The sequence below is a fragment of the Hemiscyllium ocellatum genome, chromosome 36, assembly GCF_020745735.1.
Source record: "Hemiscyllium ocellatum isolate sHemOce1 chromosome 36, sHemOce1.pat.X.cur, whole genome shotgun sequence".
Classification (NCBI taxonomy): domain Eukaryota; kingdom Metazoa; phylum Chordata; class Chondrichthyes; order Orectolobiformes; family Hemiscylliidae; genus Hemiscyllium; species Hemiscyllium ocellatum.
Genome location: NC_083436.1, coordinates 31781185 through 31801719, shown reverse-complemented (window position 1 = coordinate 31801719; position 20535 = coordinate 31781185). Strand labels below are relative to the sequence as shown.

Here is a 20535-nt window from a genome sequence, read left to right as displayed (position 1 = left end):
GACAGTGCCGTGTCCATTGAAAGCTGGCCAGAAAAATCAATAAACTAACTTAATTTAGGATTCTCAACACCCATTAATGATGATAGATTTTCAGTCCACAGATAGGATTTCAAAACTAAAAGAACCATGTATTACCAAGGAGCATCTTACAATTGCCTCCCCCTCTAAACTGATCCATTTTAAAACTAGCCCAGCATCTAAAGGGGTAAGGACATTTAAGAATTTAAGTGTTGTACCAAGGTCCTTCTGTTGTCTCTCTTTCTGCCATCTGGTCATTTCAAATTGCCTCTGCTTTCCCCAGCCTTCCAGACTGCTTGCCTCCAGACACTGTACGCTCTATTCAATCCCACCTTCTGGTTGCCAGCCATTTCAACTCCCTGTCCCACTCCCCCTAAGACAAGTCCATGCTGGACCTCCTTCACCATCAAAATATGGCCACACACAAACTGAAGGAAGAATGCCTCACCTTTCGCCTCAGGAGCTTAAAACCATAAGACCTTAACATAGAGTTTACCAGCTTCCAAATCTCCCTCACCCCCATACCTCATCCCAGATTCAGCCCTCTCTCTCCACCTTGCCCGTTGACCTGACCGAACTTGTCAATCTTCCATCCCATCTATCCGCTCCACCTTTCCCACTGACCAAACACAAACACCTCCTACCTGCATCCACCTGTTGCCACCCCACTTACCTTTCCCTCAGCCCCACCGCTCCTTTTATTTTACAGTCCCCTTTCCCCTCCCCCAGTCCTGATGAAAGGTTCCGGCCGGAATATTGACTGCCCTGCCCTTTGATGCTGCTTGACCTGCCGTGCCTTTTCCAGCTCCACACTTTATTATCCCCAACTCTAATACAATTCCAGAACGAGAGGGAACTTACATCACAGAGTAGGCCACCCACACACCCCCCGTGTCTGTGCCAGCCTTTCAGAATTAAAGTCTGGAACTAATCTCCATTAAAGTTGCACTGCTTTCTGCTTCAGGTATTTATTTATACTCCTTTGAGCCTGAATGGTTCCATGTAGCAAAGATGTTCCACAATTCCTTGTGTAAAGATTTGATTTTAAACCCCTTCATCACAATAATACATTGAACTGAGGACCTTCTTATCACTGACTCTCCAACCAAATGAATTAGATAACACCTACATAGGACGTCAAACTGAAAGGAATTATTGGGGCAAATATGTTTAACACAACTTCATCCCTCCTGCCATCTTAGCCATTACATTAACCCCATTCACACTGAAGTTAAATGAAAATCACACTGCTTTCTTACTCCCTTGCTTCTATTTTTCATTTTTTGCCACCCTTAAAATCAATTGAAAAATGATCTACAATATTTCTGTTGTGTATCTCTATCTGTATAACATGAAGCCATAGAGTTTAGAGGCACAGTGATAGTATCCCTACCTCAGGCCAGAAGGTCCAGGTCCAAATATCACCAGCTCTGGAGGTGTGTGATAACATCCTGATCAGATTAAAATGAATATATACACACACATTATGAAAAACCTGCTATCCAGTCTCCAAAGTGGAAGAAGTCAGCAAGAGAGTGCTTTTCTACTGTGTTCCTAAGCAAAACGGAAACGATCCAATAATTAGAATTGAACAAAGTGAATGACTCAACAAAGAGTTAGCTGCATAAAATTTTTAATCGTCAGATAAATAAAATGGCTTTAGCTTAAGAGAGACTGTATTCTTAGCATTGCTTTCATTTTACAGTTTATATTTTCATAGACTCCACCTTATCACGTCATCTAAGTAAATCGCAGCCTCAGATGGAATAACCTGCCTTAAACCGTAGGTAATCAAGTGGACAAAGAGTTACAGGATAAGATGCATTGATGGCTACAAACTGATGATACCTTTCCCACCAGCAGTCCCAAGGATGTAGCTAATAGTGACAATTGGGTTTATGCTCCATGTTGTTTGTTCTGAGGGCAACAAGAGATAACCTATTGGATTGGGAAATGCGTAATCCCATTGGTTCTCTCACCTGAAGGACATTAGTGAACCAGTTCCAACAATCCATGGTCATTATCCGGTGTTGCCCCCTCAACTGATCAGACTTTGCTGTCAATGGCATCAAAACAGCACTTAATCCTGACTATGAAGAAGGCCTCAAAACTCACATGAAAATACCCACAGATATCGATTGCTCTCTGACGTAGATTTCACTTTTTCTTATGCTTTAAGACATCTCATCCTCAAATTTCACCACCCCTCATTCTCTATATCATTCTCTTCAACTTTGGAAGATAGGATATATTAGAGGTGTGTTCTTATCACTTCTCATTGAGTAATGTAAAGGTGAAGTTAGATCATAAGACCATTAAGATATAGGATCAGAATCATGCCATTTAGTCTATCAAGTCTGATCCACCATTTGATCATGACTGATATGTTTATCAACCCCATTTAGCTGCCTTCTCCCCATAAAATTTTGATCTCCTTTCTAATCAAGAACCCAACTGTATTTTAAATATACTCAAGGCCTCCATAGCCTTCTATGGCATTGAGTTCCAATGATTCACCACCCTCTGGCTGAATCCTCAACTCGGTCTAAAGGTTCGTCCCATCACTCTGAGGCAGTGCCCTCGGGTCTTAGTCTCTCTTAGTCACTTATGGGAACATCTTCTCCACTTCCAATCTATCCAGGTCTCTAACTATTTTGTAAGTTTCAATGAGATCCCACCTCACCCTTCTCAACTCCATCGAGCACAGACCCAGAGTCCCCAACCACCTCTCATATGACAGACCCTTCATTCCCTGAGTGATGATACTATGGCTTTAAGAGATGTATTTTGCTTTTTTTAAAAGAGAGGTTGTAGGGCAAAGGATGGCAAGCAGTCTACTCAGAGACACTGGAGTAGACAATTTGTGAGACCTTGACATTTTTTTTTAAAACTAGGAACAATAGAAGTATTCTGAATGGGTGGGGCAAACTCCCACAGAACAGGATTTTCAAGTTTAGATTTTCAGCAGCAGTTGCTGGGGTCTTGAAGCCGAGTTTGGAAGCAGAGGCATTTCTCTCCCTGCTACTGTCTCTCTCAGAGTACTTTCTTGATGTTTTCCTCCTAGACTCAAAAATTGCCTGTGACACAATCTTTTTTCTCTGAACTTACCTTTTGCCAAGGGTGTGTTTATGGGATGTTACTATATTGGAACAGTTAATTAGTAATAGTTAATAATCTATTATACTGTTAAGTTTTCCAGTAGAGTTGTTATTCCAATTTCTTCTTTCTTTTGTTGTATTTTAACTATAGTGTATGAATGAAGTGTGATTGCTTCAAATAGAGTCAAAGAGATGTACAGCACGGAAACAGACCCTTCGGTCCAACTTGTCATCACTGACCAGATATCCAAACTCAATCTAGTCCCACCTGCCAGCACCTCGTCCATATCCCTCCAAACCCTTCCTATTCATATACCTATCCAGATGCCTTTTAAATGTTGCAATTGTACCAGCCTCCACCACTTCCTCTGGCAGCTCATTCCATACATATACCACCCTCTGAGAAACAAAATTGCCCTTAAATCTCTTTCATATCTTTCCCCTCTCACCCTAAACCTATGTCCTCTAGTTCTGCACTCCCCCACCTCAGGGAAAAGATTTTGTCTATTTACCCTATCCATGTCCCTCATGATTTTATAAACCTCTATAAGGTCACCCCTCAGCTTCCGACGTTCCAGGGATAACAGCCCCAGACTGTTCAGCCTCTCCCTGTGGCTCAAATCCTCCAACCCTGGCAACATCCTTGTAAATCTTTTCTGAACCCTTTCAAGTTTCACAACATCTTTCCGATAGGAAGGAGACCAGAATTGCACGCAATATTCCAACAGTGGCCTAACCAACGTCCTGTACAGCCGCAACATGACCTCCCAACTCCTGTACTCAATACTCTGATCAATAAAGGAAAGCATACCAAACGCCTTCTTCACTATCCTATCTTATAGTTAGATCAATCGAACTGCATCCAGGACATGCCTGCCACTTGCCTTTAAAATAAAAAAAGTTAGGGTTTAAGCTACCTTCTTAATATATTTTGAGAGGGTTTTGCCTGGTCCATAACACTCAACAACAGTCTTATAAGCCTCCTCTGGAACCCCTTAAATGCCAGCACATCCTTCCTTTGATATGAGGCCCAGAGTTGCCATAGTTGCAGAAGACCAAAGGACTATTCTGTCATTAGAGGGTGAGCTTAACCTGAGGGTCACCACACCTCAGGCAGAGGGTTAGTTTGAGAAAGCAGAACCCATCATTGTAACTTCAACCAGTGCATGAATTGAACCTGCACTGCTTGTGTTATTCTCCACCAGAAAACAATCATCCAGCCAACTGAGCTAACCATTTGCCAAAAATGTAATCATGAAGGCACCAAAACCAGTGCAACTCTTTAGGAAAGTGTACCTAACACAGCTGCTGAAGATTGAGCAACTGATTCAAATGCATATGATCTTCTTAGATTGAGAATTTCCAATCAACATTACAGTTCAGAAGGAAGGCACTCAACTAGCTTTTTTCATCTTTAGTCAATCCATTTTAATTTTTTAACTTTTTTTACCATTAAACCGAACATTAATTCTCTTCCACTACATTATCAAGTATTTCCTATGCAATCTGATACTATCACCATCTCAGCTGGTGTAGGTTGGAATTTACTAGTCAGTCATTGTGTTGTTACGACCAAATCAGTAGATGTGAGCTGCCTTCACTCTGTGTCTTGCTCTCAATTATAACATACTTTGAATTTAAAAGACAGGTGATATTGTGAACTCAATATATACTTCACTGTCAAAAACAGAGGATTTTGGAAAAGCTCAGCAGGTCTGGTGCTATCTGTGAAGAGCAATAAAATTCTATGGAAGGGTCATACGACCCAAAATGTTAACTCTGATTTTTCCACACAGATGCTGCCAGACCTGCTCAGCTTTTCTAGCAACTTCTATTTTTGTTTCTGATTTACAGCATCCGCAGTTCTTTCAATTATTATATATTTCACTGTGTTTAGCTTGGTGTTAGAAATAAGCAGAGCTGAAAATGTGTTGCTGGAAAAGCGCAGCAAGTCAGGCAGCATCCAAGGAGCAGAAGATTTGACGTTTCGGGCATAAGCCCTTCTTCAGGGCTTATGCCCGAAACGTCGAATCTCCTGCTCCTTGGATGCTGCCTGACCTGCTGCACTTTTCCAGCAACACATTTTCAGCTCTGATCTCCAGCATCTGCAGACCTCACTTTCTCCTCGTTAGAAATAAGCAAGCCAGGTTGCTTAAATTAATAAGTAAAGGCTTAGCCTTACATTTAAAACTCATTGAGGCAAAGAAATTGTCAACAGATTTAACTGTGCTAATATGTCCAAATACCCACCAATGCAAAGTCAACACGGCCCGAAGCTCACAAAAGTTAGTGTGTCAAATCTGCTATATACATGTTAAAGATATGACAATACTATGGGTTTAAGAAGTGTATTTTGTCCTGGTTTCTTTGGAAGAGAGTTTTAAGTAAGAACAATAGAGCTGTTGAAAGCCCATAAAGTAAACAGATTCTGAGGCCTTGTGTTATCTTGTAAGTTGGAACAATGGAAGCAACCTGAATGAGTGGGTCAAGCTCCTACAGAACCAGGAGTTTTAGCTTTAGTCTTTCAGTAGCAGCTGCTGCTGGGGTCTTGAAGCTGGATGTGGAAGCTACTTTTCCTCTCTGGGTTGCAGCTGGGATTCTCTTCCTGGAGCTGCACGTGAGATAATCTGTTTTATTAAATCTACCTTTACTGAACTTGCCTTTGTCAAGGATGTGTTTGTGGGATGTTACTATCTTGGAACAGTTACTGTTTAGTAGTTAATAATCTATTACTCTCTTAAGTTTTCCAATAGAGTTAAGTTATTCCAATTTCTTCTTTCTATTGTTGTATTTAACTATAGTTTATAAATAAAATTTATTTTGCTTCAAATCTGGTAGTTTTTCCAATCAAATCACAACCAGAATGCAATACCTTTAAAATAAGAAAAAGTAAGGGTCCTGACTATCTTTTGAATACTTTGAGGGGGTTTGGTCTGGTTCATAACAAATAAGGGTGAGTCCTTGTGTTCTTCATCCACAATATTCAAGTACAGCTTTGAATTGTTGCCCTTGCAAAATACCAATTTCAAGAGCTAAATCAAAGATTTGCAGGTGAGGAAATTCTGCTCGAAGAGTGGTGTTATGTCCGGTGTGCTAGTTTGTCTGATGCAGGAAACTTGCCACCAAGATAGATGCACACCAACTGGCCACCAAAAGACATGACTCATTATCACTAATTTGCATACATACAGACAAAGAAGGACACCATTTTGACTGAGAGAACAGCTACATCCTAGGACAGGCGAAACAAAGACATGCATGAGAATTCTTAGAGGCATGGTATTCTGACCAGAACTCCATCAATAAACACATCAATTTCGACCATATCTACCTTCCCTTGAGAAAAAGAACCATAAGTGACATCACCCACCTTAAGAAACCAAAACCTATAAATAAAGTGGTGAGATATGTCACCCGCACTTCACCAGAGACTCTCGATGATGATGTTACTAGTATGGTGACGAAACATCTGAAAACAAACCTTTAAGCTCAGCGAGCTAATTTACATACTTATCATCAACCTGAGCTACAAATCTTGTCAAAAATCACTATTCTGAACCCCATTTGCATGATGCTGTTTTCAACAATTTCCCAAACAACTACAGAAGTTGCTGGAAAAGTTCAGTAGATCTGGCAGCATCTGTGAATAGAAATCAGAGTTAATGTTTTGGGTCCTAAGAACTTTGGGTCACCAGACCGGAAACGTTAACTCTAATTTCTCTTCACAGCTGCTGCTAGACCTGCTGGGCTTTTCCAGCAATTTCTGTTTTTCGTTTCTGATTTACAGCATCTGTAGTACTTTCAGTTTTTATTCAAAGCAAATACCACTTTCTCTAAACTACTAATAGTTCTGATGAAGAGACACTGGACTCGAAACATTAATTCTGCTTTATGCTCATAGGTGCTGACAGGTCTGCTGAATTTCTCCAGAAATTTATGTTTTTGGTTCAGATCTTCAGCATCTGCTGTTCCTTGTTCTACTGAAACAATAGTTCTTATTAAGTAAGAGAACCTAGTCAGTGTTTTCTGTTAATTTGAGTCCCTCAGGTACATATATTGGATCTTTGCAAACTCCAATTTAAAAAATAAATTCATCTGTGGGCATTGCTGGCTTGCCAGCATTTATTCCTGATGAAGAGCTCAAGCTCAAAATGTCGATTTTCCTGCTCCTCGGATGCTGCCTGACCCGCTGCGCTTTTCTAGCACCACACTCTCGATTCTGATCTCCAGTATCTGCAGTCCTCAGTTTCTGGCTGGCATTTATTGTCTGTCCCTAGTTGCCCTTGAGATGGGGTGGTAAGCCGCCTTCTTGAACTGCTGCAGTCCATGTACTTTGGGTTCATCCACAACACTGTGAGGGAGAGAATTCCAGGATTTTGACTCAGTGACAGTTGAAGGAACAGCGATGTATTCCCAAGTCAGGCTGGTGAGTGGCTTAGAGGAGAATTTTCAGGCAGTCATGTGTCCAAACATTCACTGCCCTTGTCCTTCCAGATGGACGTGGTCGTAGGTTTGGAAGGTGCTGTCTAAGGATCTTTGCTGTATTTCTGCAGTGTATTTTGTAGATAGTACACATTGCTGCTATTGAATGTTGGTGACAGAGAGTGTAGATGATTGTGGATGTGATTCCAATTGAGTGGGCTACTTTGTTCTAGATGGTGTCAAGCTTCTCAAGTGTTGTTGGAGCTGCATCCATCTGGGCAATCTGAGTAAACTGGTTCTGGTGCTTCACCAAAGCCTGCACCTTGCCCCTAACTGTTTCACAAACTTGCCCCATCTTTTTCTCTCATTCCTCAGCTGCCTCCTCAATTCCAGTTTCACGCCCAATTTGGATGGCTCTCCATTATAAGTTTAAGACCAGGACCCAGAACCAAGCCTTGTCGGTCAGTACCGGTCTCCATCCTGACCTGAGTCCACTAACCACCACTCATTGTTTCCAGTCCTTCAGCCAGCTTCTTATCCATTCCAAAAGTGCCTTTGAATTCCTGCAGCTCTCAGTTTAGTGAGTCACCTTTCATGCTAAATTTGACAAGAGATACTGTGTGTCAGAGCGTGACCATAGCTCACTGGAGCTGTCACTTCTTGAGAGTCTCTGAGGAGTCATAGAGATGTACAGCACGGAAACAGACCCTTCGGTCCAACTCATCCATGCAGGCCAGATATCCCAACCTAATCTAGTCCCATTTGCCAGCACTTGGCCCCCATCCCTCCAAACCCTTCCTATTCATATACCCATCCAGATGCCTTTTAAATGCTGTAATTGTACCAGCTTCCACCACTTCCTCTGGCAGCTCATTCCATTCATGCATCACCCTCTGCATGAAAAAGTTGCCCCTTAGGTCCCTTTTATATCTTTCCCCTCTCACCCTAAACCTATGCCCTCTAGTTCTGGACTCTCCCAACCCGGGGAAAAGACCTTGTCTACTTATCCTATCCATGCCCCTCATAATTTTGTAAACCTCTATAAGGTCACCCCTCAGCCTCCGACCCAGCGGGGAAAAGAGCCCCAGCCTGTTCAGCCTCTCCCTGTAGCTCAAATCCTCCAACCCTGGCAACATCCTTGGAAATCTTTTCTGAAGCCTTTCAAGTTTCACACATCCTGCCGTTGGGAGGGAGACTTAATGTTGGGACAGAACTGAATGTGCCCAAGGTACCCAAACCCTAAGCTCTGGAATTCATTCCTAATGATTTTCCTTGAGGAGCACAGAGTCTCGCTGCTCACTTCAGCCAGGTTATGCCATTGCACAGGGTGGGTATGCACAAAGTAACTGCATAAATGCTTTGCACTGGTGCCAAACACCAAAAATCTGATGCATTACAGGTGAATGGCACTTTCAAAGTTCGGAATATGTGATTTTTTTTCACAGGTGTTTTCCAGCTTTCAAGATCACCATGAAACCTCTGGCAGGCTCAAACTGAATCCTCTCTCTTTACACTGATCAAGCACACCCTCTGCTGGCCTTTATTGATTAAAACAGCTACACGTTGCTGAGGCATTCCCTACAGCTTAAATTAATTATAGAGTCATAGGGACGTACAGCACAGAAACAGACCCCTCGGTCCAACTCGTCCATGCTGACCAGATATCCCAATCCAATCTAGTCCCACCTACCAGCACCTGGCCCATCTCCCTCCAAACCCTTCCTATTCATATACCCATCCAAATGCCTTTTAAATGTTGCAATTGTACTAGTCTCCACCAAATGGATCCTAAGAAGCTAATTACAAAGCAAATTGTATTAACATAGCATCTTTAACAGAGTAAAATACCCTTTGCAGGAGGATTGTCACAGACGATTTGACACAAAGTCATTGAGGAAGAAAGTTGATCACAATCTAAGTCAAATAAATAAGTTTTACTGAGTGTCTAGAAAGAGTGGGGTGGAGAGGTTTGAGGAGGGAATTCCAGACCTTAGGTGCTATGCAGCTGAACATGTGGTGACCAACCACAATTCAAAATCAAGAGTACATAAAAGGTCACTAGACACATACAGGAATATCAGAGCTTTATAAGGCTTGAGGAGTTTAAGGTGAGGGATACATTTGAATCAAGGATGAAAATTTTAGAATTGTGGTCTTGTTGAACAGGGAAACAACATAGACTGTCAAATGTAAGATGGACTTAGTGTGAGTTCCGATGCTGTGGAAAGGTTTCAAGCATTTCTTTAAAATGTTGCATCAACATGAGACACATGATGTCATGCATCAATATGAATGTCTTTACAGTACTTTGTTTCTAGCCTGGTCTATTCTTAGTGAAGATTTTGTTCAAATGTTGGGAGCTGAAATAAAACATAAACCCTTTATGAAATCATGGATTGCAAAACGTTCAGGAATGACATTCATCACATTACTCTAGGAACAGGTCACTACTTCACTAAAGAGCAAACATGCCAAATTGTTACAAAAGAAATAGTCTCTTTGCTGTCTCCTTGTATCATTGATTAATGGAAATGTTCAGTTTGTCATAAATAGTGTCAAATAATCTCTCATTCAGATCTCTCATGTCTAAGTATGAAAAACTGAGAGAAGGAAAGAGGAAGAGAGAAAAAAGGAAGAAATAGAAAGTCCAAAAGGGGTACAGACGATAGGAAACTGAGAGAAAGCTAAGTTGGCAATGAAAGAGAGAAAATGACAGAGAAGAGAATACAGAGGAAGGGAATCAGACACTGTAAAGAAGAGGGACAGAGAGAGACAGAAGAATAAACAAACATGCAGACCAAGAAACCAGAACAAAGAGAAAGTAAAAAAGAAAGAAATTTGGATATATAGGGATACATATTAAAAGAGGCAGAGTGCAAACAAGAGGGATAAAGACACAACAAAAGAGAAAGGGAGCAAATTGTAATTTAGAAAACATGATACAATTGTGAGGGAAAAGAAGTATTAAAGGAGGAAGTTATTGATAGAACAAAGGACAGAAAGGACCAGGTTGGCCATTTAAAAAAAAGATAGAGCAACTTGTATTTCTATGATGCCTTTAATGCTGCTGATCCAGGTGCAGCAACAAAACCAAAAGCCCCATTTTCTCAATGTATGCACTTTAGTGATTATTGAGCAGGACTCAAGGGGTTTGACTTTGTGTAAATGAGACTGCAGTTCTGCATCCCAGAATATTGACTGTGTGACTGATGTGTAAGCCTAACAAAGACCATACTTGCACAAAGCATTTATTACTGATGTTAGTAACAACCTAATCTCCTGTGTTTCAAATAAATTTGGAGAAATTAGAGGTAAATATTATCCATTTTCACAATCTATAATTTCATGGCTACATTACAAAACCCTATGTAACATCCTGTGCCTCATTAGTGTGCTTTCAAATGCAAGAGCAAATTTGTCACAATTCTTCCCCACCCCAACTCTCCTTCCTAATAATGCAGATGATAGAGTTGCCTGCTTGTAATAAGGAGGCTCACATTAATCATCGTGAAATGTCACTTACATGAGCAGGTTCCTGTTTGCCATAAATATTCTGTGCATGTACAGCATCCAACTTTGCTCCTCAATTAGTTTCCAATCAGTCATGCATGAACTTTTTTTTATATCCCATTATTGAGGATAAGATTATGCATTTTCCATTTCCTCTTATTCCCACTCACCCATCCTAGAGTAGACCTCGAATTCATGCTCCACCCATGTACACTGAGACTTATAGAACCAATAATCTCCATTACAAATGTAACAAGGGCAGAAAACAGCATGTCATGATACTTGATTTTGTCTGGAGAAAGTTGTTCCTAATCAGCATTTTTTTTTGTTGCTTACATAACACAGACTTACGATACTTTTGTATTCCTTTGAATTTCAGTCTTGTATAAATTACAATTCTGATCAAATCATCTCTGCGATAAATCTAATATCCAGAGCCTACAAGCCAGCAGGTGAACAAAACAGGGGCACTAGCACATTCTGTTTCATCAATCGGATCATAAGATAGAAGAGATCTCTGTTGTTCTTAATTGGTGAACATATTAATTGTCTATGTCTGTGCTATTCCACTCCAATGGTCAAGTGGAGTACTGTGTGCTCTTCTGGTTACCTCACTACAGGAAGGGTGTGATCGGTCTTGAAGGGGGTCACCAGGACGTTACCTGTGATGGAGAAACTGAGCTGTAAGGAGAGCGCTATAAGGAATCTCCTCCAGTTTCTACAACATGGAAACAGAAGTTGCTAGATAAGCTCAGCGGGTCTGGCAGCCTCTGTCAAGAGAAATCAAAGTTAGTGTTTCAGGGCCAGTGACTCTTCCTCAGAACCTTGTTTCTTATGGAATCAAAATGGCATTGATAGTTGTTGAGACTTTTCTGGAGGTGGGAGATTTACCCCTGAGTGATTTGCAGAATAAAAAATCAATAGGTATTAGAATTGATGGACAAGTTTGAAGTTAGAATTAAAAGAAAGGGTTCGAAGTGCAGACATAACTGAGGTAATAGCATAATATTTGACACCAGGGTGGCACGGTGGTTCAGTCGTTAGCACTGCTGCCTCACAGTGCCAGGGACCTGGGTTCAATTCCTGCCTTGGGCAACTGTCTGTGTGGAGTTTGCACATTCTCCCTGTGTCTGCATGGGGTTCCTCTAGGTGCTCCAATTTCCTCCCACAGTCCAAAGATGTGCAGGCTGGGTGAATTGGCCATGATAAATTGCCCGTAGTGTTAGGGGAATGGGTCTGTGTGGGTTACTCTTCGGAGGGTCAGTGTGGATTTGTTGGGCCAAAGGGCTTGTTTCCACACTGTAACTAATCTAATCAGATGGGCAAATCAAATCAGATGGTTATTCAATTAAGAGCAAAATATTACAGATGCTGAAAATCTGAATGGAAAATGCCTCAGAAATTCATCAAGTCTGGCTCTATCTGTAAAGAGAAAGACCCAGAGTTAATGTTTTGAGTCCAATGCAACTCTTCTTCAGAACTCCAGTCAGAGAAATACCAGGCACTTTCTCCTGCAGCTATTAGGTCTCTTGACCTCAGTGGTCTCTCCTATTGACTTTGATCCCACCAGGTCATTGCTGAGAAGCAGATCAATCCCATCCACAAACAGAGAGGGGCTGACTCACACAGCCAAAGGTAAAAACAAAAGACTGCACTCCAGATGTACTGGGTAAAAGGGAATGAGCATGTACCCTCATTCAATTCCTTTTACCAGCACCTTGGCACTTACTGCACTTTCTAGTGGGAATGTCATACTTTTTCCCAGCATTTGAGATTAAATGCCCTCACTATCACTACAGGAATCATCACCTCACCCTGTGAAATTGTGAAATCCCAGTAACTCTCAACAGTTTGTTTTATCTTCTCCACAATCTCTGGAGTACTTCTACAGGTATTATGAGGATCATGGATAGGATAAATAGACAAAGTCTTTTCCCTGGGATGGGGGAGTCCAGAACTAGAGGGCATAGGTTTAGGGTGATGGGGAAAGATATAAAAGAGGCATAAGGGCAACGTTTTCACGCAGAAGGTGCTACGTGTATGGAATAAGCTGACAGAGGAAGTGGTGGAGGCTGGTACAATCGCAACATTTAAAAGACATCTGGATGGGTATATGAATAGGAAGTTTGAAGGGATATGGGCTTGGTGCTGGCAGGTGGGACTAGATTGGGTTGGGATATCTGGTCGACATGGACAAGTTGGACTGAAGGGCCTGTTTCCATGCTATACATCTCTATGACTCTATGAGGTATCTGCAGGCACAGTCAGAGCTATAGCTTGGTCAGCTATACTCTCTGACTGACTCCCATTCTCTGCATGTGCCACGGTAAATCCCACAGCCTCCAATGTTGACCCAGACATGCCCTACCTTTCAGCAGTAAAAATACAAGGTTTCTTGGCCTAACTTTCCATCTCCGAGGAGAAGGTGAGGACTGCAGATGCTGGAGATCAGAGCTGAAAATGTGTTGCTGGAAAAGCGCAGCAGGTCAGGCAGCATCCAAAGAGCAGGAGAATCGACGTTTCATGCCCGAAATGTCGATTCTCCTGCTCTTCGGATGCTGCCTGACCTGCTGCGCTTTTCCAGCAACACATTTTCAGCTCTGACTTTCCATCTCAGCAACATCCTTTCTATCTTGAGGAGTGCTCCCCAGCATTTCTTTCTCTCCCATGTGTGCTCAGTTGCCTATCAATCTTGCCACCTCTATTGTCACCAATTTGTTCGGGCTGATTATGGAAGGGGTTCATCGGGAATAGTGCCTTCTGGATCAACTGTTAATCATCAGTGGTCTCTCTGGACCTTGTGACTTCCTCTTCCTCAAAATGCCATTCTTATTAGGAAGGGAATGAAGTTTTTAAACTCAAGTTGAATTATTTCATGGAGGTTATCCTGAGTGGCTTCTGGCTTAAGTTTCCCTACACCCCACTAATTTAAAAAAAGCTGCTTAAGCCTTTTAAATTCCAGATACACCAGTTTCCTAAGGATATGGAATTTTTGACAGTATGCCTCTGGCACTAACTGATATGCACTTAAAAGACATAGAACACAGAACAGTACAGCACAGTACAGGCCCTTCGTCCCTCGATGTTGTGCCAGCCTTCTATCCTATTCTAAAATCAAAGTAACCTACATACCCTTCATTGTACTAACTTCCATGTGCTTATCAAAGGGTCGCTTAAATATCCCTAACATATCTGACTCGACTACTACTGCTGGCAATGCATTCCATGCACCCACCACTCTCTCAGTAAAGAACCTACCTCTGACATCGCCCCTAAACCTTCCTCCAATTATCATAAAAATATGCCCCCTTGTGATAAATATTTTCGCCATGGGAAAAAGTCTCTGGCTATCCACTCTATCTATGCCTCTCAACATCTCTTTTAATGCCTAGTAATCAGTAGCACTTTACTTGGGCAAGACAGAATACATTTCACAAGCTTTCCCTGAATCTTACTCTGTCATTATAAGGATCAATATTGGACTGTCCACTTTAATTGCTGCATTGTATGCTTGAAAGAGATAAAGAAAGCTTCCACTTTTGCTTCATCAACCATAGAGATTAAATGAGAAAACTAAGTTGCCTCTGCCTCTAAGTCTGTCAATACCTATGGACCATTTGTGAAGAATAGTCATCGGATTCTAGGTGTTGCAAGTATTTGAAGTCCTTTTGTCATGTTTTCTTTTGACGGTGTTTGTTTGGCTGCACTCGGAGTAAGAGTGTCCTCTTCTTGTCCTGTTTCATTCTGACTGACTAGATAGCTCGTAAGTTGGCTTCTAACTCTCAGTGTGAGAGAGTAGTTCACCTGCAATACTGGGACAGCTAATATAAAAACTAGGAGGAGTAATAGGCAATTCATTCCCTCGAGCCTGCTCTGCCATCCAATACAATCATGGCCAATCTCATCTCGGCCTCAAGTCCACTTTTTGGCCTACTCTCCATAACCAATCCAACCCATTATAAATTTAAAATGTCTACTTCCTCCTGAAATGTACTCAAAGTCCCAGCATCCACCACACTTTACAGTAGTGAATTCCACACATTCATGATCCTTTGGATGAAGTCATTTCTCTTCATCTTTGTTTTAAATCTGCTACCCCTTATTCTATAACTATGACCCCTTGTTCTAGATTGCCCCAAAAAGGAAACATCTTCCCTATGCCTATTTTGTCAATTCCCTTTAGCATCGTCTATATCTCAGTCAGATCTCCTCTCATTCTTGTAAACTCCAGAGAGTATTGGCCTAAGCTGCTCAATTTCTCTTTGTAAGACAAACCCCTCACCTCTGGAATCAATCGACTGAATCTCCTCTGAACTGTCTTCAATGCAACTACATGTCCCTTTAAGTAAAGGGATCATAACTGTCTACAATACTACAGGTACAGTCTCACTAATGTCTTGTACAGTTAAGCAACGCTCCCTACATTTATACTCTATTCCTTTAGCAATAAATACCAAGATTTCATTTGCTTTCCTTATTATCTGCATACTATCTTTCTGTGATTCGTGCGCTAATGGGTGGCTCTTCGACTTGAATTTCACAGCACACTAGCACTTAAACTAATCTAGTATGCACAAATATCTCAGCTCATGAGTATAGCTTCTTCCACTAGCACACACAGGCAGGGTTGAATTGACTTTGGATTCCTGTTCTTGTGTATTCATGAAAGGGAAGACACAAAACATGTCTCTTGTCCAGTCTGCTATCTGTTTACAATGCGAGATAACCCCAAGGAGATTACAATTCGGTAGTTCTGCTTTTTCTCCCTTTGAAGTTTCCTTGACACCTTGCCGGTTGTGACTTTGCATGGTCTCTCGCTCTCTCTCCAGATAGTGACTGAAATTGCATCCATAATAATTTCAGTTGTATCAGTCTATGTTTGAATTAAAATTTGATTTGTCGATAGGTGGTCTGGGTTTATGATCTGACATCATAACAGTGACCCTTATCGAAAATGAAAATAGGACAGTAGTATACCCAAACTATTATGGATATTTGTTGTGGTATTTTTTTAATTCCCAGAGGCAATAACCTTCAGAATAATTACTGCTAAGATAGTGATAGAAAAGCTAACCAAGTTCTTCACTTGATTCAGATTACCTATAGAAATCCAGTCAGATCAAGGATTCAATTTTATGCCCAAACATTTGCAGGAAGTTATGAATATATTCTGGATATAATGCATAACCTTTCCATACACAAGGAGCTTTAGAAAGACGCCATCAAACCTTCAAAAAGATTACCAGCTCCAAAAGCTAGTGTTTCCAATTAAATCTGTTGGACTCTAACCTGGTGTTGTGTGATATTTAGCTTTGTATACCCCAGTCCAAAACCGGCATCTCCAAATCATGATTACTAGGATAAATTGTCATGAAATTACCGAGATTAGGACAATGGATTGGAATTTATTTTGTTTTCCACTTGAGGATCATCTACCAAGTCTGCTGGTTTCAGTTCATTTGTACTAGTGCGTGGGCGTGAGATAACTGATTCTCTAAAATTCATCAGACAAATGAAATGTACAACCACGAGTAAATGAACCAATAATTAGGTCAAATCGTGAACAATTCAACAAGGCATATTTGTATTTCTGTCTTCAAAAAATAAATCATTTAAATGATGGTTCAAATGTCCTTATACTATTGTCAAAAACATTGGTAAAGTACAGTGGTTCAGTTGTGTCATAGCTATATGTCAAAGCAATATCATAACATAAAAGTAATCAGTTGCAATATGGGTGATTAAGGTGGTGGTTAATAGGTGAAAAAAAACCTGCACAAAAAAGAACCACGATGATTTGGTGATGGGATTAAATAACTTTCAATTACATATATAAAACCTCTTCTGGACAAAAAGAAAAAGAGCAAATGAATACCAACACTATAAGGATTATAAGCTAGTGAAGGCATGTCAGGTCGTAAGGACGGTAAAGTACACAAGAGATAGTGAGAATAAGGCAGAACAATGCCTAGACAATTCCTAAAATGAACTATTTTCTATCTGATTAGCTAACACAGAAACTACAAAGGACGTTAGACACCATTTAGAGCTAGAACAATGAGAAAGACTTCACAAGGTTGTTCACAACATTTATTGTACAAAGCTTTGGCACTGTCATTGCCCCAATGAATGATTTACTGTAAAGAGAGCTAAGGCAGTCTTGTTACATAGGATACAAGTGGCTTTTGAGGCTGAAAGCAATTTTGATCAATGAACTAGCGTTGGCTGCTCCTAATTTCACTAAAAACGTCAGGTTGCAATTGATACCAGTGACTTGGGAATAGGTGAAGTCCTATTATAAGAGGAGTTGGGTTTAGAGAAGCCAATGGAACACGTTCCCAAAAAGTTAAATCCACATAAATGGAGATACTCTACAGCAGAAAAAAATACTAGAATTACTACTGGCCTTCAAACATTTTAAGGTAAATGTTCATCATGGCTACAGGGAAGCACTGGTAATCATGGTCTGTTAGCATTTATGGAAAATTTCAAGAAACAAAATGTCAGGCTGTTTCAATGAAGTTTGCTATTACAGCCTTATCATTTAAAGTCATTTCAACTGCAGAGAGAAATAACACAATTTCCAATGTTCTTGTCAAGAATGCAACTTTATTCAAATTATCTAAGTAACAAGAAGGTACCTGTATAACTACAAGATGTGGTAAAAAAAAGTGTGAGAATATGTGTAAATGTATCTTAATTTTTTATACAATTTATTCTTTATTACACTTCGTAATGAAACACATTTAAAAATTACTTTTCACTTTTCAAGAGTGGAAGTGTTATGGATGCTTCATTTTTGTGGACTTTATCAGTACTTGGATTTTTAAAAGAGGTCAATAAAAGTTGTGTTTTTTTTTCAAAAAATATCTCCTGAAAGCCACTAATTGTTTACTGCAAACCTTCTGCCTGTGTTTACAACTGTTATGTTATAGAGTCTGCTTTGGGGATTAAATAGATTTTTTTTGTTGGTCATCAGGAAGAAAAAAATCTTAGCCCAGCTCTCATGTTTCTGAAGTAACATTTTATTGTAGATTCATTGTGGTACGTGGAACCCCGATCCTGTCTTAACACTGACTTTATTTCAAATTTCAAAACCAGGCAGCTGTGTATCTCCTCTGTACAGGAGTCTTATCTGGATCTTTTCTTTGGTCTTCTACTGCACAGATTTCATATGAACAGGTACATTTCATAAAGGGATTCTGCAGGCAGTCTGTGTTTGTTGGTGCTCTTTGCCGCTCTGGCTGTTCAAAATGCCCGATTTGTATACCCCAAAACATCAAATTGTCTCATTTTGATGTAATCAAAACAATACAATTCAAATTTGATTGGATTTTGGATACCTTGGGGCATAATTTAAACTGATTGGCTAAATTTTAATTTGTTGTGTACCATAATAACTCAGCTCAGTTATTTGTTTCACAGCCAAATGTTACATTTTTTGATTTTTCAGCACACCTCTGTGCTTGTTAATTTATTGCCAGCTTTCACTCTCACTTAAAGGTACAATAAACCTACAACTTCATAATACCTTTCATTTTTCTTCTATTCCCTCCACCCTGCCCCCTCACCAACCTACACCTTCCAACTTGCCTTGCCATCTCCCTGAATACTCCTCAAACCCTCCTACTTCCCTGCTTTTTCACTACCCTACACTTTCCATATTGCCTGGCCACCTCCACCCTGCCCCCTGGAGACACCTCATTCTCTTCCAGTTCTTTGACCCTTCACTATACTAGATCTTCCACCCTGTCCTGTTCCCTACTCCATGTCTGCACCTTGTTCTGCAACCTCCATCCTGCCCCCTCTCTGCTCTGCACCCTTCCACCACCCTGCACCTTTCTGACTACCTGCACACTTCCTCACCACCCTGCATCCTCCTCCCTGCCCTGCACCCTCCCTCCCTGCACTGTCCTGCATCCCTGAACCCTCCCTCGCTTCACTGCACCCTCCTGCTTCCTGGAACCCTCACTCTCTTCCCTGGACCCTCCTGCCTCTCCAGACCCTACCTCCCTGCATCCTCCTGCCTCCCTGAACCCTCCCTTCCCTGCATCCTCCTGCCTCCCCAAATGCTCCTGCTCTGCCCTGCACCCTTCCTCCCTCCCTGCACCCTTCATTCCTCCCTCCCTGCACCCTTCCTTCCTCCCTCCCTGCACCCTTCCTTCCTCCCTGCACCCTCTTCACTGCCCTGCACCTTCCTCCCTCCCTGCACCCTCTTCACTGCCCTGCACCCTCCCTTCCTTCCTCCCTGCACCCTCTTCACTGCCCTGCACCCTTCCTCCCTCCCTGCACCCTCTTCACTGCCCTGCACCCTTCCTCCCTCCCTGCACCCTCTTCACTGCCCTGCACCCTTCCTCCCTCCCTGCACCCTCTTCACTGCCCTGCACCCTCTTCACTGCCCTGCACCCTTCCTCCTTCCCTGCACCCTCTTCCCTGCCCTGCACCCTTCCTCCCTCCCTGCACCCTCTTCACTGCCCTGCACCCTTCTTCCCTGCCCTGCACCCTTCCTCCCTCCCTACATCCAGTGTCCTGCTCAATCCATTCCCGCCGCCGGATTGTTACTTAGCAACAGTTTCAAACCAAAAGTAACAATCCGGGTAAGTTCTCGCGCGTGCGGACCCTGGGGGGAGGCGGGGCCAGGCCTGGCGGGATTTGGCCGGGGAGTTCTCGCGAGAGCCGGGCGGCGGCGGTGGCGGAGGAGGCGGTTGAGCGGAAGATCGGAGCCGGCTGAAGGGGGGGAGGGAAGGTGAAGAAAAGCCGGAGGAGTGAGGGAGGGGAAGCGGCGTGAGGGGGTCGGCTCCGGTGAGGCGCTATCAATTCATTCCGCGGGGAGGGAAGGGAAACATGTCGGAGACCGAGGAGAGGCCGAGCGCCAACTTGAACCTGAACCCGGCCGAGGGGCAGACGGACGAGGCGAGCGCGAAGCCGGGGGCGATGGCGGCCGAACCCCAGATGCAGGCTCCGGGCCCGGGACAGGTGAGTGAGGAGGCAGAGAGACACACAGAGAGCGGCCGACCCCACCGCGAGGGCGGCCGGTTAACCGCCTCGTGTTCGGCTTCATCAACTCCCCGTCGTGTGAACATCCTCGCTCCGTCCCAGCTCACCGCCGTGCTCCTATCTGCCCCGGTAACGGGTGGTGGTGGCGGGTATGTGGTATCTCTCCGCCCCCCCCCGCGGTCGCCGGTAACTTCGTTGGAGGGGTGGAGCAGACTCTGGCCGGCGCTGACGGCACCCGCGCATGCTCAGTCCGCCTCACTATCCCCCCCTCTCTCTCTTTGTCTGATTCTCTTCCCCCACCTTTTCCAGATACTCTCGGGAGGAAACCCCCACCCCAGGGTCCTCGACTCGAACACACTGGAGAAACTCTTGAGGGTCCCTGGAAACGCGGGTGGTTTGGGGTTGGGAGGAAAGGATCAGTGAATCTTTATGGTCCTCCTCCATCCATTCGCTTCACTTTCTCTCAAGCACACACCCTCCAGTCACCCCG

At 42.6% G+C, this 20535-nt stretch overlaps 1 protein-coding gene across 1 annotated transcript in view; it reads left to right on the top strand.

Annotated features, from left to right (window-relative positions):
• The first annotated feature begins 19805 nt into the window (after nucleotides 1-19805).
• LOC132833227 (SWI/SNF-related matrix-associated actin-dependent regulator of chromatin subfamily A member 5) overlaps nucleotides 19806-20535 on the top strand; it is a 32775-nt gene continuing 32045 nt past the window's right edge. Inside the window, exon 1 of the mRNA XM_060851326.1 lies at nucleotides 19806-20024. Coding sequence (XP_060707309.1) covers nucleotides 19893-20024 — 132 coding nt within the window. The 5' untranslated portion in view covers nucleotides 19806-19892. The remainder of the gene's footprint in view (nucleotides 20025-20535) is intronic.